At 38.7% G+C, this 25045-nt stretch overlaps 2 protein-coding genes across 2 annotated transcripts in view; both read right to left on the minus strand.

The window, feature by feature from the left end:
• Positions 1 to 6778: 6778 nt before the first annotated feature.
• Positions 6779 to 15485, minus strand: bmp3 (bone morphogenetic protein 3). Its single transcript, XM_042487770.1, has 3 exons — positions 14823 to 15485; positions 11845 to 12770; positions 6779 to 7369 (listed from the first exon to the last, which is right to left on the minus strand). The coding sequence occupies exons 1-3, from the start codon at positions 15097 to 15099 to the stop codon at positions 7178 to 7180; spliced, it is 1395 nt and encodes a 464-aa protein (XP_042343704.1). The 5' UTR covers positions 15100 to 15485; the 3' UTR covers positions 6779 to 7177.
• Positions 15486 to 22858: 7373 nt separating this feature from the next.
• Positions 22859 to 25045, minus strand: part of cfap299 (cilia and flagella associated protein 299) — a 91890-nt gene continuing 89703 nt past the window's right edge. The window contains 1 exon segment of the mRNA XM_042487771.1: positions 22859 to 23249. Coding sequence (XP_042343705.1) covers positions 23157 to 23249 — 93 coding nt within the window. The 3' untranslated portion in view covers positions 22859 to 23156.

The following is a 25045-nucleotide window of genomic DNA, read 5'->3' on the forward strand; positions in this document are numbered from 1 at the left end:
TGGAGGTCCTCAGGTTTTGGGCAACTGTAGCTGCAAGTCACGGGTTACTTTATGAACTTCATGAACTTACAGTTTTTTCATCTCAACAAAATTTGTTTTTGACTGTGAAACAGCCTGTTATGTTGCCATCACTGTCATTTTCGTTATTATATCTGAGTGGCCGTCCAGCTAATGTAGAACGATTTAGTGGTAAAGCTGCACAAGCATGTTTGAGCTGAAGCTAGAATCCATAAAACTTAAAAATTCTCCACAATTTGCTGCTGAGAAATGTTGCATTCGTGTGTTGCAGTGGATAAACACACACCTCAAAAAGTGGGAGTGGTTAAAAAACAAATATGTGTTACCTTGAATTTAGTTTGTGAGAACTGGGTCTGCATTGTAACTGGTTCAAAAAACACCACAAACAACCTAGAATTCATGTTTTTTCATGAACGTTAGGCTGATAAAAATGTTTTTTTATTCTGAAATCCAGACAGAAATTTTATTCCGAAAGATTTTCAACAGAGAAATACCTGCTTTTTGTGTAACCGTGGCTTTCAGGAACATACCATGCAAACTTTGTGGTGACTGGGTAGCAAATTTAACCCTTTGAAACCTGGATGCTTTTACAGGCATTTAAACCTAAGAAACAGGAGCAAATTGATTTCTTATGAGAAGATGCAAAAAATGAAATGAGTAACTTTGTTAGAGATGTCCTGCAAATAGCAAAAAATTAGGAAAAGCTGACAAATAAATGAATTGAAAATTATTTCTAAAAAAGAGAAAGAAAAATACTAGAAAATGATTATTAGGAAAATAATCAATCAATTATAATTATATATTTAAAGTTAATTGTTTTTCCATTTTTAGCACATTTTTCAAGCCACTTCTTAATTTGTTTTTTTGTTTTATTTGTGTTGTTTTGTCTTTTTTGTGTGCTAATTTTAAAGTAATTTCCATTTTTAGGCCATCTTTCTACTAATTACAATTTTTGAACATTTCTTGTGAGGTTGTAACACTTTTTTCAAGCCATTTCCTTTTTTTGTTGTTGTGTTTTTGTTTGTTTTACCACTTTCCTTTTTCTTTTTTGTGTGCTAATTTTAAGGTCATTTTCTTGTATCTGTTTTACTAACTTCGTACTAATTTTGGTGAAATTCTTGTGAAGTTGTTCATTGCCTTACATGCTTTTGGTTTAAGATTAAGTCAATTTGCTCAGGTTTCAATGGGTTAATCACTTAAGTAAGAGATGTACACCAGCGACATTTTCATCACATACAGAGTGAAGCAACAAAAATGCAACATTAGAAGTTTTGACATCTTTGCTTTGGTTCATGGAGTTCTTGATTACAGCTTCAGCTTTGCTAAGCCAGCCTGCAGGCTGCATCTCATGTTGCTTTGGAGGGAGTCCTGTGTCACAGAATTATGTTTTTACATTCCTTAATCAATCTACGCCCATATAATAATCTTTTACAGATTATTGTTTTCAGACTTTTCTCTGGGCACTCACGATGCCTCCACATGTGGTTGGTGGGGAAATTTGCGATGCAGCTGCAGAGTCTTTATTTCTTACAGCTGAGGGAATTTGTGATGACACGCGCAATTTGTTGAGAGGAATGGAGGTGTGTGGCGAGGAGATATGTGTGGAGATGACACTGCAAATATGCAAGAGACTTGAGAACAAACAGACTCGGGAGGAGAGATTCTCCTTACAGTTTTAACCATTTGAAACCCAGAGCAACATCATTTTTCTTGTGCTGCGTTCAGACGCCTTCACAAGTATTTAAACCTATGAAAAGTGAGCAAAGTGCTTTCTTTGAAAACAATAGGAAAAAAGGGAAGGGAGCAATGTGGTGAGAAATGTTCTGCAAACTGCAGAAATTGGTAGATTTGGAAAAATATTTTCAAAAAAGCAAAGAAAACTAAAAAAAACCCCTATATTTGTAATTATTTATTTAAACATATTTTTACAGGATTTTTATTATTTTAAAATTATTTATATCTATTTATTATTCCATTTTTGGTCTTTGTTTTTTTTCCAATTTTTTTAAGGTAATTTTCTTTTCTTTTCTTCTTTTTGTGTGCAAATTTCTGGATCATTTCTATATTGCATTGTTGCCTTTTTTCCAGTGTTTTTAAAAGAAATCAAGCTTTGTGCAGGTTTTTCAAGGGTTAAACCACAATGCTCTTCTATCCCACACATGAAACATTTGTGCAAAGAAGCATCAAGAGTTCCCACGTGGACACCTTCCCTGCTAAAGTTAAAGTGCACAAGCATCCCGCGGCACAGTGCCTGACCTGAAGAAATATTTACCTTTTTGAAGCTGAGTCAACGCTGCGGTTCCCAGCTTCTTAAGGAGAAGGTGTTCTGCTCGGTCTGAGGCGTTAGTGATGTGAGGAGGAACAGCAAAGAGGCCAAACTGAGGTTTAGGGCGAAAAAAAAAAAAAAAAAAAGACATGTACTTTCCTCTTTTAAACACTTGAGGTTTACACTAAATCGACCGTGTACCATGTGTCTGTGTATATACTGTATACTGTAAAGCACAAGCGTCAAAAATACACAATTTATACAATCCAAGCTACTTCTTCCTTTATGTAAACCTTAAGAACTGGGTGAGTGAACTTTGTAAATACCACATATATATGTATACATTGGTGAATGTGTGTGTTCAGTGTGTACAGTGTGTGATAATGTCTGGAAGCACCTGAGATTCCTGGAGAAGCTGTGGCCTTACGATAACAACTACTGATTTCAGGATACAGCTGTTCGTATTTCATCTCTGTTTTTGTCTTAAATTTGACTTTTTGTATTTGACTCAAATAGTTTTCTTAGATTCGTCAATTAAAATTCTGTTTTACGCCACATGCATTATTATTATTTCTTTCATTTTATTACCATTATGTGCAGACCAGTAACACTGGACATTTTGACTTGTCCAAAAAAAAAGAAAAAGTAAGTTATTCTTGGTTTGCACAGTGTCAACATTTGTTCTGGCCGTTGGGTTTTGGTGCCAAGGTAGAGATAAAGAAAATACATCAAGTATTTTTGCTTTTGTTTGTGTGTTTTGTTCCACTTGCCTTCAAAGTCTTCAAGGTTAGAAACCAAAAAAATCCTTGATAGATCTGAGTCTTGCATACTTTTATTCGTTTCTTTGAATGCTTTGTACGGATGGTCAGAGCTCAGAGGGGGGAGACCTTTAAACAGTTCACCACACTTCCACATCAGTAGTGACAAATGTCCATCACAGATATAAAGACCTTCGACATGTCGCAGCTTTGGTCCCCCTTTCCCAGACCACACCTGTACAAGATATGCAACATACAGAAAATAAATAGATGCATGTTAAAGGTCATTTCCATATACAAATATATTTATGAAGCTTATTGTACAAGCATTTCTTTTTTTTTAACTACAGCATAACATTTACAAGATAGGATTTAAGTAGAGTAAGCTCTCATAAACCGCTGATACACTGTGATGTATATAAATGTCTTTGATATTTGCACTCCAAAAGACACTAGTGAAGTTTAGAAACAGTCGAGTCTCAAATGCAGCAAAAGAAAGGCCTCAAAAACGACTTGTGTGCAGCCGTCACTTCTGCAATACTGCACTGGCACAACCAGAAGGAGCCCGTTCTAAAATCTGTATCGGCACGAGATGAGGAAGCACAAACTGGAAAAAGTGTCAGTACAAAATATATAAAGTTTAAAAAAAAATCTGCCCTTAGCTATTGACACAAAATAAATGTCTCTGAAATATCAAAATAGTGAATTATCTGAAATACATTTTAGAGTAAATTCCACTTATCAAAAGAATATGCACTATGTTCACTCATTGTAGACTATTTGTACCATAAAAAACCTATTCTCAGCTGCTGGCTTTGACTTCAGCTTCATTGCAAACTGAGCTCAGATCTGCAAACGACCGAGTCCCTCTGAACGGGCGAGGAACCAAATCTAACTTTATGAAAAGCAGAAATCCACCCATTCAAAAGGCACTTCTATCTCAAAGAGACATTTGAATGTCATCGACATATAGTGAGCTATATACAAAAACAATGTACAAGTCTATAGAAAACAAGGTTTGCTGCTATATTTGCTCTGAATAAATATTTGGTTTTATGAACTCTGACGATAATGCACGACCCAAGGCAACGTTACGACACACTCTTACTGGTGCGACTGTTGTTCAATGTTGACCTGACGCAAAATACATGTGATCAAACGACACGCTTCCCAAAATTCTGCTTTATACAGTGATATTAAGGGCTTCTGCGACCCAGGAAAACACATCAGGTCTCTCTGATCATCCAATATATTATATGTAGTGCTCATCATTTTTGTTTTTTATTTTAATTTTAAAAAGTAATTTCAAAATCTGGGTTAAAAATGGGTATTAAAATGCTGTAAACTAGTCAACAGTTTTGTTTTTCTAGGAGCTGAAAACAAAGTTCTCAATCTATCTCAACAATATATTTTTTAAAAAAGAATTAGGAAAATAAAAACACAAAAATGATGAGCCCTGGAGGGTAAGTTTGGCATTTTTCAACCTGGAATCTATTCTCCTCTGTTTTTGTATCGAAGTGAATAAAAGGAACAACACTTTTGACACTGGTTTAGTACGGATATGGCAGCTGTAGCCGACAGCAGCAAAACAGGCTGTAATGTAACCACTTGGGGGATGTTGGAACGGGCAATTTACATCCACTTAAAGTGTTTGTTTTTGTCTCAGACAGGCTACGATTGTTATCATAAGTGAATGACAACGTTATGGAAAGGATCCAAAAGAGATTACTTTTTTGTCTAAGAGTAAGATCCTTTATGTTTAACCAGAAATGTCCCCAAAATAGCAGTTACAAAACACACCCGACTCCATTTACATAAACATTTTAGTGTGTATAGAGACTGCATATTTTCACATCTAACAGGGTGGATTAAGGGTTCATTTCAACTAAACCAGAGTTAGTGATTGTTGGAATAGTTGAAGATAAACCAAGATGGTTTTTGTGTCGGCTTTGAATGAAATGTGTTTTACAATAATAAAATTATTAGTTAGTTAGACAGAGTTTGGTGGCTTTGGTGAAGGTGATTTTGACGCTGCTTCAGGTCAAACAAAAAAATATTACTCTTTAATGTTGTCAGACACTCAAAATAACAATCTAAGTCTGTCAGTGGCAAAAAAAAGCACTTGTAGTGGATGTAAATTGATGGTGCACACATGCCCAGAGTGGTTACATCGCAGCTTGTTTGGATGCTGGTCTCGCTCAGCGGAGGACTAGTTTCAAAGTGTTGTCTATTTTAGACTAGACTTACACTACACCCTTGATGCCCAATTCTGATTTGTTGCCTATATCCAATTTTTTTTGACCGCCTGCTAACATCTACTCCTAAAAGTGACTCAAAACCAAAATCTGCATTTACACCTGCTTAAACTTTGCTTATGCTTGAAACATGGGCATGACGCTGATATGACGCCGGCTCTGTAGCCCAGAGCATTTAAAACCGTGTTCTCCCAATGTGACTGAAATGTCCTCGTGTTTGTTCGGTACGAACCCCAAATTTTCGCCTTTACAGTTTTGTCGCCCAAAAGGCTTAAAAGACAAGTAACCTCTGCATTTGACCACTGGCGTAAGCCCCCGTCCTCCATTGTTGCATTTTCCACTTTCCGAGCACATGTATTTACGTCATTAAACTTTGCAGATATCCGAATCATATCTGATTTATTTCCACACATGACTGAGGCCTGAAACTGAACTGAGAATATTGGTGCTTTTATCCTGCTTACACATCCATTATACATAGCCACGAGATGCAAAAATTCAAAATTAGGTCACTTCAACCATGCTGTGTAAATGCAGCCTTACTTAAGGTCCAGGCTGAAAAATACTAAAATTACCCTTAATGGGTATGTAAAGCAAAACTGATTCCAGACCAGCAGTGTATACTGACTTGTTATTGACTTTTTTTTCATATCTTTGTAGATAAAAACAGATTTCTAGAAGCATCCTTGCAGTTTATAATTCTTCATAAATGTCTTTCTATGCTGTAAATACGATACATAATTTTAAACAGAAGGTAATGGCAACGTGTTCTGAAATTTATTGCCAAAAGCAAATAAGTTCAGCCTGATATCAAGCTCAGCTGAAACCACTATCTCTGTGCCTGCCAAGTTCCACAACTTATTTGATTTCTTTCCGAGCTTATCAGGTCCAACGAAATTCCCCACAAGCATCGAGTGGCTTTTAGAGTCCTGTGGTTTCACACTTGTAATAAACACGTGGCAACAGCTATTGTTCAGTCTCCTTTTGATATCCCTTTATCTTTCAAAATCAAATCTGATGTTTACTTGTAAAACATTTCTGTGGCGAAGCAATCGTATAATGTGTCTCCTCCAGAGCTCCGACCGTCAACCACAAATGATGAGTAGCTTACACGTCAGCATATAATAATCTCTTAAAATGTGGGTTCTGTACAACAACGGAGCAGTGATCTAAACACAAATATGTACGGCTATCTACTGTACCGTCTACGTCACAATTTTGGCTTTGGAACCTAATATATCTCTCTATAGCAGCCAAGCCAATAATTATACAATAACTTCTCATATAGTGAATAACACAGTGATAGTACAGACATAAATACATACAAATAGTAACAAAAACCATGCAAGTGCGAGCATAGGTGACTTGGTGGTGAGACGACTTCAAGCTGTGAAGGAGAGAAAGATGAGAGCCCCCCCCCACCCCAGAGGCATCAGTTCAAACTGAGATCATTTTTCCTGAAAAGTGATTTTTCCTTCAGTTTTTGCCTCTCTTTTAGGCCTCGATCGGTGTTTGTATATCTTGCTATTGAGTTTATGATCCCATCACGCTGCTCCCGCCCAACGGATAACTGAGCGGCGGTGATAAAGACATAAAGATAAACAGTGGTGAAATCGGAGCATGGAGATTTCCATTCCAGTCATCTTCCACGAGGATAACTCACACGATCCGTTCCTTCCCATGAACAGTCTCCTTCACCTGGAACAACAGGCAGGACTCTCCTCCAGTGCAAAAGGGAAGTGTGCTGGGTGTTTGTGAGTGAAAGAGTGTGAGACCAGAGGGACAGGAGGAGAGAGTGTCGTTTTGGCTGCATGTGTTGAATTATTATTATTTTTTTGTTGTTTTTTGGTCTTTTCTGTGTGAGATAAAGGACAAAGAAACTATCTACAGGCGCACGAGTCTACAGTCATGTTGGGGTAGACTTTCAGCACCACGTTCTTGTCCTCGTCAAAGAAGAGGATGCTGAGGGAGGACATCTTCTCTGGGACGCAGCACGGCTCGGGGATGCCCGGGACGACGCCCACTGCTCGCACTATGCTCTGGATGGTGGCGTGGTTCGAGGGCTTCAGAGCCTAAAGCAAAGAGACGACGAGGATTAAAGAGGATTTCCTTTGTAAAAAAGAAAATAATGTATTTTGACTGCACAATTCCACGATTGAAACTTGGAGAGCAAAAGTTTTGATAGCGTTCAGAGATCCCTTCAGTACCTGATCACTTTGTGGAATATTGTCATTGTTTTGTGTATTTTGCATATTTATTTTTTAGGTGCACAAAAAGAGAGGATCTAAACATCTTTAGTATTTTTCCATAGTTTTGTTCCTTTCTGTAATACTCAAGTTAACCCTTTTAGGACATTTCTCCCATTTTAGGAGATTTCTAGGATTTAAGGACACTTCTTGGATTTTTGGACATTTCTAGAATTTTTTTTCAACAATTCTAGGAGTTAAGGACTTTTCTAGGATTTTAAGCCATTTCATGGATTTTAGGACTTTCCTCTGATTTTTGGTATATTTCTAGAATTTTAGGACATCTCTTGGATTTCAGGAATGCTTAGGGGCTGAGCTGGGACCTCTGTGGGGTGCAGGGAATCCTCCACTGGCAAAAACACTGTTCTGATGCTGTTTTATGCACTCTGGCACCTTATGTATACTAAAAGTTCACAAACAACATCCAGTGTGAATCCCTTTATTTTGATTATGAATTAGAAAGTGGTTGGTGGGCCACCTGGCACTCTCTCAGGGGCCAGATTTAGTCTATGGGCTGTAAGTTGAGTATCACTGGTTCAGTGCATCCAACAAGCCGCTGCAGGTAGATGCTGAGTGCGGCTCGATCCCTCTCAGTTCACGCACACACACCTGCTCAGCTGCTTCATGTCTTTGCAGGATCCAATAAGTGACAGGGCACCTTTTAATAGTAGCTATTAAGAAGCTTCTAAAGCTTCAGCCTGACAAAGGAGAAACAACTTCACAGGATCACAGGCAGCAAGCCTACAGGAGAGGGAGGGGGGTTGCCTCGGGCCCCGGGCCCTACTTCTGGGACTAATTATGTCCGACTACAAAGGCGGGCGACTCCGAGGTAATGAATTAAGTGGATGGCTGTCGTGCATTCCGGCCATGTTTAAAATACCTGTGATGTTATCTTGTCACCGGGGCCGCGAGCTGCGCGGGAGCTGATGTTTAACATCAGTTTCTTTGTTCATCTCACTTCTTTGTATTTTCTTTGAAATGTGTAAAACCAGATATTGTGTTTCCTGCTGCTGAAGAGAGACTTTTAAGAACGGCATGAATTACTTCCTTCAGGGTCCTGGTTCGTTTTTCTCCAACATAGTTATAAAGTTTTATTGATTTTTAATGTCGAGGTCAGCACCTTGTCCTCCTTTTTTCACTTTTTGATACATCATCTGCAGTTTGACCACGTTTTACTGCATGTTTAGTGCAGGGAGGCTTCACTTTGGACTTACCTTTTTTGACCGTTTAAAACCTGAGCAAATTGGTTTGATTTCTTGCAAAAATTATGGGAAGAAGGCAGTCAGCAACTTAACCAGGCATCGCCCAAGAATTAGCAAAAAAAAGTAAAAAGTTACAAGAAAATGACCTAAAATTAAAAAGAAAATATGGAAAGGTTAAAAAAAAAGAGAAAAGGAAATGACCCCAAAAAGTGCTGAAAATTTAAAAAACAAAAATAAAAAAAAAACCCCAACATGTATACATTTTTGTTACATAATTTTAAAATATAGACGTATAATAATCATGAGTATGATTTCTGGTCATTTTTCCTTTTTTTTTTTTTTTTTTTTTAATTTTCCCCTTTTTTTTACAACCCAAATTTGCAGGTCATTTTCTTGTTACTTGTTACAAATTTCTTGCAATTTGTGGGACATTTCTTGTCAAGTTGCTCACTGCCATTTCCCCTATTTTAGTGAAAAAAAATCTAACCAATTTAATCAGGTTTTTAAGGGTTAAACAGCTTGTAAAATGGGCCTGAACACAAAAAAAATCCGAGAACTGAGGATGATCCAGGTTTCAAAAGGTTGAATGATAGAAATTTAGCTCTGATGCATATCTACAAAGACTATATGGCATAATATACAGTTGATGATAAAAGCACGGGAGGAACTCATTCTGTAACCCGTTTATCCCGCAGATCAAGATTAAAGCAGATGGCATACATTTCTGTCAGTTTCTTTGGCATTATCATCTATAATATAAGACAGATAGGCTTCAGGGACTTTGGATGTAAATGTTACCCAAGTGAGCATAATACAGAGCAGCAACAGCAACAGCAAAGAGGAACTGAAGCTTAATGGGCTGATGTACTGATAGGTCAACACAGAATGCTCTATTTACATAATGTATACCATACTGCCTGTGTGAATGTTAAACATACGGCAGACTGATGGATGTTGAGTTCTGCTGCAACATTGTGTGTGTTAATGCATCAGTTGTTAATATGTGTCTGAACCTTATCAGCTCATAAACATGCACATAAATAAACTTGTTGTTGAAGCAGTTTAAGAAGCTGGCAAAAAAAAACAACTAAAATGTTGGACCACAAGACGGTGCTGAGGTTTACATTTAATTATTTTACATCGTTTTGATTATTTTTAAGGTTATTTCCTTGTTTGTTAATTAGTTTTTTACTTTTTTTAACTGAGATTTTTTGATTTTTACTTGCTGATTTTCAGGTAATTTTCTATTTCTTTTTTTTTTTTTTTTTTTTTTTTACAATTTTCAGCATATTTGGGGGTCATTTGTTATGTTGCTCATTGCCTTCTTTGCATGTTTTTGAAAGAAATTGTGTCAACAGTTTGTACATTTTCATTATGCAAAATGAATAAAGCCAAATTCATGCACGTCATGTATTTTGAAAGGCTGTGAACATGTGACTATTTCACTGAAAGTAAACAACAAAGTAGTCTGGGCAGTGATGAGGTATGCCCCTGTGGTGGCTCAAAGCATCAGACTTTCCCATGGAGACGCGTTTGGAAATAGTGAACTTTATGTCATTTTCAGATACGTCGTCACCATCTTTCTTTTCCTAAACATAACCATAGTAACTATTATTGTTAAGGACATAATGTCATTCGTGGGGCGCTAACTCATATGATATCACATGAACTGTTGCTCATGCATTTTCGTAGGATATCATACGAACCACTCTATAAGAATGCATTGTGGATGTATGACCCCCAAACCCTTTGATTTGTGGCCTCTGTAAGCAAAGAAATGTCTACTTGTAACCCAAAGTCACAAGTTGCTTTGTCATTTGGTTATTAAGCCTTTTCTGATACCCAAAGGACCAAATACTTAGAGCAAGTGACATAGTTTAATGAGCGAGAAGGTCCACAGAAGTTGGGAGGTTGAGAAGATTGAAAGGCAAAACAAAATCGGATTTTTGTCCAGGACTGTGTCCCATGTGACACCAAAAGCCACCGCTGTTTTAACATGAGACAGGATGTACAGTTGATGCGCACTGACGGTTTTATGCCACGTTACAGAAAAAGATACTTGTTTTAACCAAAAACATGATCTTTCTTCTAAACCCAACCAAGCAGTCAGCTTGGTGGGTTTCAGCAGTGTGTCACATTACTGGAACAAAGTGACAAACTGTCTGTATTTGACAACCTGAGTAGCTGGGAGAAGGTTGGTTTGTTTTCTCAACATGTTCTCATCCCAAGTCATCACATATCGCCACTTTGTCAGTGGACTTTTGCGTCAACATATTATGCTCCAGGTATCCACCTGCATCTGCTGGTGACTTTTTGAGATACCGAAGCCAATGCTGGGATGTCGACAAAAACACATGGTAGGATTCAGCAACAGAAGAATGTGGTTTTGTTTCTGTAACAAAAGCACACAGCAACCGATGGTGGGACATCAACAAAAGCAGATGTTTAAGATGGGCAACAGGTGCACATTGTTACAAAAAAACATCATGGTTTTGCTTAACATTCACACAGGAAGCGAATGCTGGGCTTCTGGGGGAAAGTTTGGGATTTGTTGGACCCATTCATCTCCCCTCCCACCAGTGAGCACCCTCATGCTCCTTATATTACGTCTTAACTGGCAGCATTTCAACCTGAAGCTGTCCAGCGGCGTATCATATGGCCGCAACAGGTTCCATCCAGTCACGTTATCAACTGATGCTGCATGCCTGTCTGTCATGCTGAGCTAGGTGCCGTCTGCCTGACCAGCGGCGTATTATAACACTGCGAAAGGTTCCATCCAGTCGCATTGCAAACTGATGCCGCCTGGCGGCATATCATACAACCGTGAAAGGTTGTTTTCGGCGTCAGTATCTTACGTCAAAATCACTGACAAAGTGGTGGTATTTGACAGCTTCAGAATGAGGATGGCTGGATTTTTTTTTGGGTTTTTTTTGTATATGAACAAAGTTAAAGAGCCCTGACAAAGTAAAATAAGCAAGTAATTCCTCATAAATAGTGGCAGAAAATGTGGAGAAATACATATTTTTTTGTGTAACATCAATGCTTTGTCTGTTTTCTCACATTGGGACTCACTGCAGAGGTGCACTACAAGAGTCTTACCTTTGGCATTGGGAACTGGCAGGACCCTGAGCAGTAGTAGGCATCAAACGATTTAGGCGATATAATCCATTCACTCCATCCGATGTCAGCAAAGTCCACTTTCAGGTACCTCCGAGCACAGTTCCTGGGCTCGTTCCACTGCTTCTTTCGCGCCTTTTTAATTGTCTGCTCGTCGAACTGCAGCAGGGGCATCTTGTGCCGCTGATTCTTGCGTGTCTTTTTTCGTGGCCTACGGGCCTGCTTGTTTTCAAAAGGTTCGTACGGACTCGTCTCGTCCCACCCGGTCGTCTCGTACGGATATTCTGGTCCGGGAAGTTCGTTGTTTTGTAATGGAAGCAGAACGTTCACTGAACGCTTGTGTCTGGGCTGCGGCCGCTCTTGTTCGGTGTCGTTTCGCTCACGCAGTCCCAGTTTTTGGAAGTTGTGTGAAATGGAGCCGTCCCCTCCCACTGAGTGGTGTCTTTGGAGGGTGGCTACAACACTTTCAGGTTCTGAAATGGCAGAGTCGTTGGCGTAGACCAGGATGTAGGGTGATCTGTCTGACAGGAGCTTCTTCCACGGTTGAGGACCTTGTGAGGCCACATCGATACCGATGAGCAACTCATCATGGTGTTTGGCCTGGTTGACCACACGAGTTATGTCCTTCCACTGCCAAGATATGAAGTCCCTGTAGAGGGTGGACACATTGATCCGAAAGTGTCCTAGAGTCCTTATCTTGTTATCCACAGAGGCGAAGCTCCAGATGACCATGTGTATGTGGTTGTGCCTCCTTGGGCCGTGGCGGGCACAGCTTTTGGACCTGGAACAGCCATGCGTGCTGTTCTGGAGGTCTCCAATGTAATAATGAAGAGTGGCTGACAGAACGTCCTCTGACTTGGTGAGGGAGGTGAGGTTGAAGATTTGCAGCTGCTTCTTGTTTATCGTACCTGTGTGTATATAAAGAGTAATATAATTTACAGAATGTAACACAGCTGTACAGGACATCAAAATTAACCAACCAAATTTTGAGTTTTAATGAAATACATGACAGAGTGCTCCTCCAGGCATGGCGTTTTTCTGAAGACAGGCATTCAAGATAACATCGCCTTGGTTCCCTTAACAAAAAGCCTATGGGATTTTTCCAGTGGATATTGGATTATTGTAAAAAAAAAAAAAAAAAAGCTATGTGGTAAACAAACATTTATTAAACTTACACATTTTGTTCAGCAAGATAATCTTCACAAATGAACACCGTTTATACTTTTTGAAGTCTAAATGCAATCGGCAGAAGTAAAAAAAGCTAACAGTATGCTTTAAATGAACTACTACTTTGTTCACATGACTTAATGTCAAGGGAACCGGAGGTGCTGAAATGCTAAGTCATTTCTGGGTTTTAGGACTCATTTCTGGAGCACTCTATAATGCACAGAGATATGACTGATATTTTTTGCTCAGGTTAGGAAATATCTGTCTCAAAGATTTCTGCCTCAACATTTATTTGTTTTCTTTAAATGGTAGTAGTTTCAGTGATAACCTGTCAAAGAGAGGTCTGTGAAAAATGTTGCTGATTTTGAAATATAATATTTAAGCCTCTGAAATCTGAGTAAACTGACTTGATTTCTTTCAAAAACATGTGTTAAGCAATGAGCAATAAAAAAGCAATGATAAAAAAATCACTCGAAAAAGAAAAAAAAATCAAGAAAATTAGCAAATAATATCCTCAGTAAATGTGCAAGATAATTACCTGAAAAATAAAAATAAAAATAAAATAATCAACATTTTAAAAAGCAAATTACCTGGAAAAGTTCTTAAAATGATTAGAACTCTATAACAAAATTTTACACATGTAATTATGACAATTAGCTATAAATATAGTTTTTACTCTAGTTTTTTCCTTCTTCCCCAAACATTTTCCTCTAGTTCATAAAAATATAATCAATATCTACAAATTTCCTCCAATTTGTGTAATATTTCTTACCAAGCTGCTCGGTTTTCAAAGGTTCAAATACTTTTGAAAGGCATCTGAAAACAGCACAAAAAGTGATGTTGCTCCAAGTTTCAAAATGATAAAAACTTTAAGTTATACGAGTAAAATTTCACCAATTTCACCAATTTCCACTGTGGTGGGATGGAAGCAGAAATCTCAACATATCTCAAAACCTGGGCAAACAAAAGCAGAACTTTCTGCATGGCAAGATACCAAACCAGAAAATATGTTTGTAATTTAGGTGAACTGACCCTTTACACGCTATGCCATACAGCTGCCAGGCGATAGGAGGCAGTACAACCTAACAAACTCTGACTGTCTGCAAACTGCTCCTCTAAGTGCACACGTCCAAGTGATAATAACGCAGCGTGACCTCTAAGATATTTAGAGAGTAATAGATTAAAGTTATTGTTTTCTGCAGCAGAGACTTAAAAAAAAAAAAAAAACATCTTAAACGCTAGCTCACTGTAATGAAAACGTTTAAATTTTTCAACACAGACAGGGTGGGCAGCTGCCAGATGCTGGCTCCAGGGAAGATCTATCCAGACTATCTGACAGTGAAATCTGAAGGTGAGAAAACAAATGCGTCGGCACAAAACGATTTTGCATGTGGTGATCTGATGCGGAATCTCTGCTCCTGGCGCAGGGCGAAGGAGTAACAGGTTGATCGCATTTCCATGACTGGATCAACAGGTGTATCTCAGTTTCAGCTCAGTAAAGCAGCACGCGATTGGCATGAGTTTTCATGTGTTTTTTTGTCAGTTTCTAAACCTAAATTAATATTATAGACATCTTTTTCTACTGAAAATCTTATTTTAATGCACTTACATTGCATACATGCACAAATTTCGGTGCGCTTCTAATGTGCAGATAATACCATTAAGCGAGGCAGAAGACTTTACAAAACCCACTTTAAATTAACTAACTTTTATACAACAAGTCATGCATGTGTGCGCTCCCTAGACTGGCTGAACTCAGCATAGTTAACATGCGTAAAACTTTGGATACATACCCCAGTGCGCTTTGAAGCTGCGGACCGTGTTGCCGTCCTTGAAGGGAAACCCAGCCCGGTTGTACTTCGCGTAAAGCATCTGCATGTGTTCCGTCATTGTATCCTGTAAAAGCAGATCCTGCTCGTGCTTCGCGGGATGCTTTTTATCCTCCGAATGCGTAAAATCCACCGTCCGTCTCTGAGGGAAACTGTCCGTTTTCAGCATCGCGCAGTATCCAACGCACAGATAACTCCATCCGTAAAGCAGCACGACCACAAACCGAGAGTAGAGAGCCATGCTCGGGCCGACGCGAAGGTAACAGCAGGAAAAATAACAGCTGTGGAAAACTTTGCACGTTTCCAAAAGTGGTCCCTATCTCCAAAAAGACATACCATCACCTGAGGAGTCCTCTGTTAGAAAATGATACCATCACCTTTGACACCAGTCGCAGCACAAGAGGAAGGTTTGCAGGAAAAACAAATACTTATAAAAGAGCGTTATCCAAGTTTTGTCTAAGTTGCAGGTCTAAACGTGCTGCAGTGAGTGAGTGATAAAAGTGTCGGTGTAACGGAAGAGATGCGGGAGAACTGAGCCGCTAAAAGAGCGACGCGCTTGGTTTTTGTATCCGAGCTGTGAGCTGATTTCAGGAGCAGCAGTCAACCGTCCCCCCGTCTCAGCTTTCATTGAAGGTAAAGCATGTTGTGCTTGGTATTATAGGACTTGTGGGACCAGCTGGGTATTCCTCACACACACACACACACACACACACACACACACACACACACACACACACACACACACACACACACACACACACACACACACACACACACACACAGAGAGAGAGAGAGAGAGAGAGAGAGAGAGAGAGAGAGTTTCCTGTTGGAGATACTTTTACGCACATTCAGCCTGGGGACAAATTATCTAAGGAGGTTGTTTTGTCAGTTGATTCGACTCGGATCTTTAGAAAATATTTTATTATGAAAGGACATTCCGCCGATTTATTGAACTGATTTGAATATCCAAACCGCTGCCGCAGAGCAGCCCCCTCCGTGCGTAATTTCTACTCCGCAGAGCTGTGCGTCTGCTGCTGAATGAAGCGGCTTATTGGCGGCATTAAAGGCTCTCTGTCCTATTTAGTTTAGTTCAATGGAGTTAAGCACACACACATCCTGTACCATCACGGTCCGATCCGGATGCTGTACTGTGCCCCCCCACTCCACCCCCCGCGCCCTCCTCACCGTCCCCCCAAAACAGCCCATCCAGGCGGGGTTTAAACACCCGGCCGCCCTCCATCCCCCGCCACTGGGCTTCTCTTTCAGGGGCACTCGGGAGGAAAATGATTAGGGCATTTCCCCGCCCTTGGACATCTGATGGCAATAATATTAGCATGCCATGTCCTTCATAGCAGTCAACACACAGAGCAGGGTTAACCCTTTCAGCTGGGAGGAGATGGACAGCAGAGAGAATCAATTTAACCTTTTGAAACTTGAGCATTTCTTTCAAAAACACGAGAAGAAGGGTGAGTTTAGAAGAAATAACCCAAAAACGCAGTTACCTGAAAATGACCAAATATAATAAAATACAAAAAAAAAACCCAATAAAAACGACCTGAAAAAAACATTCATTTCTGAACTTTCATATATATATATATATATATATATATATATAATTAATAATAATAATTCTGCAACATAATTTTCAATTCAACAGGACATTTCCCTTTAAAAAAGGTCTAATAATGTTCTCTCTCTCTCTCTCTCTATGTCTCTCTTTTTAAAAAACTCCTTTTCCTCCTTTTTTCACATTTTTTACCCCTTTCTTGCTTGTTGCCTTTTGTTCATATTCTTGAAAGAAATCCAACCAATCCAACCAATGCTTTATTGTTAAATAACAATAAAGCAGCAGAAGAGTGAAGTGAACTGGTTGCATTAACTCAGAGTAGCCCATTAATCAATCAATCAGTCAATCAATCTGTGCACTTTTCAGACCTGTAGTGCATACGACAGACATAAAGAAATAAATGAGCCGTGACTATAACATTGGAAGACACCAACTTTTGTTTGTCTAACTTTCACTGTTGAAGCATCATTAGCTTCAAGTAAACTTTGCAATGTCTTCTTTCCAATGGACAGAACAAGGATTTTTCTCCCCATTTCCAATAGATGTCTCAACTACCAGAATAACCAGTAATGATGACAGCAAGCAGCAACTGTTTCCATCACTAATCTTATTTGTTGCTTGTTGATATTAAAGATTTGAAATCTTGAAGGCAGGTTTTATGCATGATTAAAAACATGCACACATACATGCACGCGCACGCACACACACACACACACACACACACACACACACACACACACACACACACACACACAAAACAAAATGTTTCAGCTCATACAGATGTAATCCCTCTGCTATGAGTAATATACTACTACTACTACTACTACTATTACCACTACAACTAATAATAATAGCTTTTATTTACATAGTACTCTTAAAAACAAAGTTTACGTAGCACCCTTAAAAAGCAAAGCAAAAGCAGAATGGGGATAGGGGCATCATACCAACAGCCAAGCAGTCATGCTGAGTACAAGCGAGACAAAACTAGAATAGAGTTAAGATAAAATTAAAAACAAGAGGACAAGAAATGCAAGATGAAAACTGTCAATATAAAATGCTGTAAAATAAAAAGACAAACAAAAAAAGCAATAAAAACACAAAAAATATAATCAAATTAAAGATATAAAATAAAAGCAGGTCTCTACTTCAGTATTTGCATGAGCCAATGTAATGTAATGTAAAAACTTACAATAATGCTAAATATGTTTGATTTTATCGGAACATCAAAATCAGAAAAAGAGCGACTTCAGGCAGCTCGGAGAGAGTTTTATGATTACTGTACACCAAACGATTGAGGTGACTGCAGCAAAACTGTCATGATTTTATTCCCACATTGGAAACTTGTCACTGACATTGAAATCACTTAAAAGGCTTTCGGCGAGAGGCCGGCAGAAGGTGAAGCTGAGCTTGTGACACAGAGAAGGCTAAGAGTGCCTCTACTATCTGAGGCCCAGTTTAGTCTGGATCCAGCTCTTTACCTCATGTTGTGTATATTAGGGGCAAGTCGGGCCTCAAACTAATAAAACCATGCTTCAGTGAAAACCCCAACAGCTTAAAAGCCCAATAAAAGAAATGAAGAGGGATATAACCATTTAAATTAGACTTTATTGTGAAATCATTACTATTTGCAGATGCATCATCTGTCTGGGTGAGTTCCAGCAACTTGTTTTTTTTTGAGGTTTCCACAGAAGTACGGCACATAAAAAGTTGCATTTCACGAGCGGTATTTGCTTGTTTGTCAATCCACCTGCGGCTGAAATTGGCTATTTTTCATGTGCACACATGCTGTTTTGATTGGTAGGTGTTTGGAGCGGCGGATGCTTCCTTCAGGGTGGGAGAGCAGAGCCGGCCGTTTCATCACCGTCACCGCGCCACATGAATGAGCTGCAGCCTGTGAGTCTAAACAGCTGGAGATGAGGGTGAAATGTTCGTTTGCCACCCGGCCAGTTTGAGCTCTCCCTCCCGACACGTAAAACACGAAGGCGGATAGTGAGATAAAAAGGTGGACAGCCCTCGCCCTGAGGTCAAATCTGGACTTTTAGAAAGAGGTCAAAGAGGAAATGACATTCCCAACACAAACCCTGTGCCAAATTTGAATGTGGTTTGCATCCTTACACGTTTCTAGGATTTTAAGACATTTCTCAAATTTTGTGATGTTTCTTGGATTTTAGGATGTTTCTAGGACTTTTGTACATGTCTCAGATTTTAGGACTTTTCTAGGATTTAGGACATTTTTAGGACTTCAGGACATTTCTAGGATTTCAGGACATTTCTCACATTTTGAGATGTTTCTCAGATTTCAGAACATTTGTACGATTTTACAATATTTCTAGGAATTTAGGACATTTCTAGATTTTAGGATGTTTCTCACATTTCTGAACATCTCTAGGATTTTAGGACATTAAGGGCTTTAGGGCCTCTGTCGGAGCGTGCAGATCTTCTCTACCGTCACTTTCTTTTGATAAACAAGTATATTTTGATGCTGTTTTATGCACTCTGGCACCTCATCTAAACTAAAAGTAGAAAAACAATGCCCAGTATGAATCACTTTTCTGTTTTATTGTGAATTAGAAAAAGATTGCTTGGGGGCCACCCAGCATCCTGTCTGGGGCCAGCTTTGGTATCATTCATCTTGTTAGTTTTGTTTAGAAAACAAGACAAACCCATTTTAAAAAGAGCCATTGTGACATTAGCAGCTCAAAATAGACATAAAACAACAACAAGTCAGTCCAGAAGTTGTAGAAGGAAAAATAAATGAAAAGCCACCTCCTCTCCACCCAGTTAATCACACTTTTTTTACAACCTCTAATGACTTTGTTATCACCCCGAAACAGGCACAGAACTTACTTCTTCTTGAAAAAAAGGAAAAGAAAAACGACACTGACTAAGAAAACCCCAAACCAGACACCCATTCCCCAAACCCTGCTTTTACAGAACCAGAACCCACATCCCCAAGTCGCCACACATATTGTTTCAATGAGGCCAAAAAGGGTCCGATTCAGTCAAAACAGACAAACAGATGCAGCCGGTGGAAGGCTGCTCTGGTAACCGGGCGGCTGAGGGACATTAGAGGTTTGGGTTCTGAGCTAATTTGTTTAAAGCTCGTAACTTTCAGAAATAAATTTAAACTGAATGGATGCAGAGGTAGTACAAGTACATGTTAAGTATGGGTATCACTATGTTACTTTAAAGGAACAGATAAACATGTTGGGAAATTTGCTTGCTGGCTGACTGTTAGATGAAAACACTGACTGCTTTTTTGTCTACAAATTCAATATTGCGCTAAAGCCAGGAGACACTTAGCTTAGCTTAACTGGAGGACAAGAGCTGAATGTCAATATGACGTCAAAAAGATGCTGGACTCTTAACGCTGAACTGACGTAAAATTTTGTTCAGAATAAAAATTGCAGTTGACGAAATTTTAATTGTCTAAAAACATCAGAATTTTAAGTTGTGTGGAAGTTAACGTGGCGTTTTGCAGCTGTTGGGTTTTGTTCTCCAAACCTCGCGGCCATAGATTGTATAAATAACAGACGTAACTACCGTGACTTCACCAATCAATTTGAGGACTAATGTTTTGAAGCTCAGCGTTTCAGCTGCTCCCATCTTGTTTGTTTGGAGTCGGCAGTGACCAAGTGACGGCAGCAAAACCTCACAGACAGCCTGCGAATCAAGAAGCCCTGTACTTAAACATGCATAACTTAAAGCCTCAATAAAATGTAAACAGGTGAGATGAGTGAAAATGTACCCTCTTCAGGTTGAATGTTAAATTTAGCTTTAGAGAACAAAACATTTCTTTGTACCAGGCTATAAATATGTTTATTTATGCTGTTTGTTGGGCATTTTAACATGGTGGTCTATGGGGACTGACTCTGTTCTGGAGTCAGCCTCAAGTGGCCATTACAGGAACTGCAGTTTTCTGGCATTTTTCGCATTGGCTTCATTTTTCAGTCTCAGGGGTTGCCACTTGCTCATAATTAAATGTTGTTATTCTACGTCAAGATGAGATTAGCATGAGATTTTTGGAAGACTTTGGATTTTGATTTCTTAACAGCACAACTTTAAACCAATAAAATATACGCATCATCAGTTGTTTGCGTTCTACGTCACACTGACGTTGGCATTAAACATCCCGACATTTGAGTTTTGGTTCAACCAAACATCAAATGATCTTGGCTGCTGGCTGGAAAGTTTCACCTTTGGCTCTGTCCAAAGGAAAAACAAATCGCAGCTTTCCGTGAAGATTATTCGGTGACAGAGAATTCAGGAGTTTTGATTAAAAGTCCGGCACAACCACCTTTAAAACCACAACTTTGTTTCTATTATGACTTCAAAAATTAGATATAACATGTTAATTATTAAGCTACAGAGGTGACAATAGGTGGCTTTTACGCTATGCACAATGAACATGGCTTCTGGCTGTAGTTTTATTTTATCATACAGACAAAGGAGAGGTTTCCTCTTGTCTAAAGGCTGTTACACACTAGGGGGTGTTTTTTCTTTTTGCACGATTAATTCGCACGTCAATAAAGCTTTTTAAAGTTGTTATTTTTTTTTTAAATTATCATGAGTACATCGAAAAAGTGCCATTTTATTTGCAGAGGGTCAATTTTTTAAAGCTTTCAAACTGGAAATAAAGGAAGTAACCAGTCACGTTGCATGGAAGTCATGTCTGTATGTCACAACAATGGAGGACCTGTTGTACTGGTCGTAGATTCCCATTACTGCCAGCATGAATAGTTTTGATGTGGCTGCGTATTTTGCATTTTTGTAGACTAAGGAAATAAAAAGACCCCCCCCCCCCCCCAAAACATGTCAAACTATTATTTTATCTTTTAAAGACTTATTTTGGTTATTCTTTATGCCAGTTTTGTAGGAGACATCATCATGAGAAACCTACATTTTTGTATATTTTACTTTTCCATTCAACAGCATTTTTGGGTGCTATTCAAAGAATGTGGGAAATGTGTATTTTTATACATAGATGTGTGCATAAAAATAGATGCTGTGCTCCAGTTAAGTCTTTAAAGGCCTCCACAGAGCTCACCCATGTGCAGGATGTTTCCTTGTGACCAAATGGAAAAAGTGCCCCCCCCCCACATATGTGTCTGCAGAGTCTACAAACTAATTTCCAAACAAATAACAAAGACCCTGTAATTTGTTAGCTTATAGACATAGATAATGTTACTTGTGGTGGGACTGATTTGTACCATGTGTCTCAACAACAAATGCAAAAAGATGTAAATCCAGAAATTAAAAGGGAGAAAAGTTGCGAAAAGTCCTCAGCACTTCCTAAATAATTCCTAAAGCAGGTTGTTTATAGCGTCACCTCCCATTAAAAAATGCCACAGTGAATGACTAATATGTAAATGATAGAGCACTTTGATGTCCTGTAAAGTGTGCCTTGCATCTGGGAACATGAGGAATGCTTTAAGCCCATTACCCATTCTTCCAGTCCAATTGGAGCTACCGCAGCCTGGGGGAGGACATAAAAGCAACCCCCATCATCTTTCAAAGCTCTTACGCCTTTAATTTGTTTAGACAAACAGCCCAAAACATGCCAGGCAAAATGATGGGACGAGCCCAGGGTCCCCCGAGCAGGTTCCACTCCTCTGGGGAATGCCAAACAAACTGAGCCAAACTGGATCTCCACTAAACAAAAGAAGAATTTAAGGCCAAAAAAATGTCACAATAAAATTATGTAACCCTTTGAAACTTGAGAAAACTGGCTTGATTTCTTTAAAAAACGTGTGAAGACAAAGACAAAGACAAGCAAAGGAAGAAGAAATGATTCCCAAATTAGCAAGAACTTAGTAAAAAATAAGAGAAAAAAAGAAAGTAAATTACCTGGAAGAAGCGCTTAAAAAATTACATTAATTCTATGAAATGGTTTGAAACCTTTGAAACCTATTGTAAAAAAAGTTACAAGAACATTACCTGAAAATAAGAGGAAAAAAAATATATGTATGTATTTATTATTTATATTTATTATAATTTTTCTGTAACATAATTTTAAATCACAATTATTAGAATACAGTTTTGTGGACATTTTTACAGATTTTTTTGATATTTTTTTAATAACAATCCCCTCATTTTATAAAAAATAATAATAAAATATTTTTTTTTGAACATTTTTTAAATTTTTTTTTTGATTTTTTTTTTTTTTTTACAGATTTCTTGAATTTGTGGGACATAAACTGATTTTGATCCAGATTTCAATGGGTTAAATAAGTAATTTTGATAATTATAAATACAGTTTTTCCCTCACTTTTTTCTCTTTTCTTCCTGTAGAGATTTATTACCTAGCTTTTTGAAAATCTGCTAATTTCTTGTAATTTGTGTAACATTTCTTTCAAGTTGCTCATCGTGTTTTTTTCCCACTGTTTTGAAAGAAATCGCACCAATGTGCTTCAAGGATTTAAATACTTGTGAAGTTTTTATAAGAGCAGCATAAAAAAAAGGCTTTAAAGAATGTTACCCTCATCCGAGGGTAATGCCACAAAATCTGAAGTACAAAGTAAAATCTCAGGTTATTTGCACATTAGTCCATCCGCTTCGTCCTCTGGGAATCCTCAGTTTAAAGTTTTCACTGCGGCACCTCCACCCAGATGGCACGCATGATACGAGGGCACCAGTTTGTAAATGACTGCAGCTCTCAGTCAAATTAGAGGCTTCCAGTGCGCTCCAATAAGTGCCATATGTACGAATGTGTCGGCAGCGGCCTCTGAAGCTCAGACCGTCCTGATGTTGTGGTCGTAGATGACGACATGGATGTAGAGGTCCGACTGTAGGAATGTCCTCTTGGAGTCCTCGCCGGGACCAGACTGGAACCCAGCACAGAGTTAGAGCAGTTAGACGGGCTTGTTTGGACAGCCTGAGCTACAGTTTATATGAGGGTGAATGCAGCCTACATGCAAAGTGAATTTCTACTTTGCTTCATTCACGTTAAACACTGGTTTTTGCTGTCTGTGTTTATTCACTTAAGTGTCTCTGAATGTTTGTGTGACACTTTAAACTTGGATTAGGCTCAAAACTTAATAAAAACTCCTTTCTTTTTTTCTTCCTTTTATCCTCTCAGATGATTTTTTTTGCTCAAGCTTTTGTTTTCGGCACATGTGGACACATAAATTGTGTTTTTCCAATGACTTTATATTAAGGCTGTGAAACGATAATTTTTTAAAATGACTATTAATCACTGAACTTCGACAGGGGCAGCAACAAAATGTATTTTAACCACATAAAAAAGGATCACCTCAATACCTATATGCTAATTTTAGACTATTTTCACCGCTTTACCTTGCTGTCCTTTACAACAGGAAACCGGTGCTATTAAGTTATGCTCTCCGAAGAGCCACCAGACTCGGAGAACACAAAGAGTTCTTCTGCTGCTGGCTAGTTTGTGTTATTAGGCGGGTTTTCATTATAGATTTGTGCAAAACTTATGTGTTATTTTCAAAATGTCGATAAAACGCAATTGCAAGATGACTGGTTTCTACTGACTGATGTACTGCGACTTCTGTCTAAGAAGCATGGCGGTGGAAAGGGTGTGCTTGACTTACAAAATAAAAAACAAAACAAACGCAACTTTGGTGGCTTGCGACACAAAGTCGTTTTAACTCGATTATCTCGCCCAGTCCTACTTGTATGTGTTTATAAACTGTGTTTATCTGTGCTTGTTTACTGTAAACAAGTGTATAGCATAGAGTAAATAGTTCCACATAGGAGGTTAATGAGAGCCATGAGACTCAACCACACAGTGAATTTTTAAATGAAGAACCAAAACTATGAGCTAAAAGAAGCTAAAATCTGCAGAGCTGGTGTTGATTCTCAATGGGTTCGCAACTACAAATAACACATTTCCCATTACAAACAGTCCGATTCGATGTTAATATACAAATGCCTCTTCATGCAGCTTTAAAATGTGAAAGCTGCCAGAGATGAAGTCTGTTAGTAATTAAACAAAACCTCAGATATCCACAATGCATCTCTTTACAAGAAGAGGTATATTAAAGGGGAGGCTAAGTGCAGCATAATGTGACAGTGACTGTAGTTGTTAATTTTCTAAAATGTTTTGTGTAACTGTGACTGTCAAACCTGACACGGCCCCACCACTGAGATGTGAAGCCACTACCAGCTGGGAGCATTTATTCAAGGCTAAGTGTGTCAAAAGCTTCTAGTGGGAGTGGATCCATAGCCAACCATTACACTCAATTTACACTTTTACCTCAAACACATTTGTGGGCGTCCTAATAAGTGAGGCAGTCTTCTTTTCCGAGTTCAAAAGAGCGTCAATAAAAATAGACCAATAAAGAATGACTTCATGGACACATAAGGGGGAAATGGGAAATGTTGGGTAAAGAAAATGATAAGGAAGTATTTTTAGGGAAACCTAAATGTGTCATTAACACTCGCTTCATCTAAGTGACTCTAAAACGGAGATGTTCAACTTGCTGTGCTTGGGGGCCACTTTGCAAAAATGACAGGAGACCAAGGGCCAGTCGCAGCAGCCCCATACATGTTTCTAGGATTTTGGGACATTTCTAGAATTTACAGATGTTTCTAGGATTTACAGACGCTTCTAGTATTTTAGGACATTTCTAGGATTTTATGACATTTTTAG

This window comes from Plectropomus leopardus, chromosome 6, assembly GCF_008729295.1.
Source record: "Plectropomus leopardus isolate mb chromosome 6, YSFRI_Pleo_2.0, whole genome shotgun sequence".
Taxonomy (NCBI): Eukaryota; Metazoa; Chordata; class Actinopteri; order Perciformes; family Serranidae; genus Plectropomus; species Plectropomus leopardus.

Coding starts and splice junctions, on each gene's coding strand:
- bmp3 (XM_042487770.1), bottom strand. CDS start 15,099: ATGGCTCTCTACTCTCGGTTTGTGGTCGTGCTGCTTTACGGATGGAGT. Junction 12,771..14,822: donor CAGCTTCAAAGCGCACTGGG/GTATGTATCCAA, acceptor ATATACACACAG/GTACGATAAACAAGAAGCAG. Junction 7,370..11,844: donor GCCAGTTCCCAATGCCAAAG/GTAAGACTCTTG, acceptor TCTTTGCTTTAG/GCTCTGAAGCCCTCGAACCA.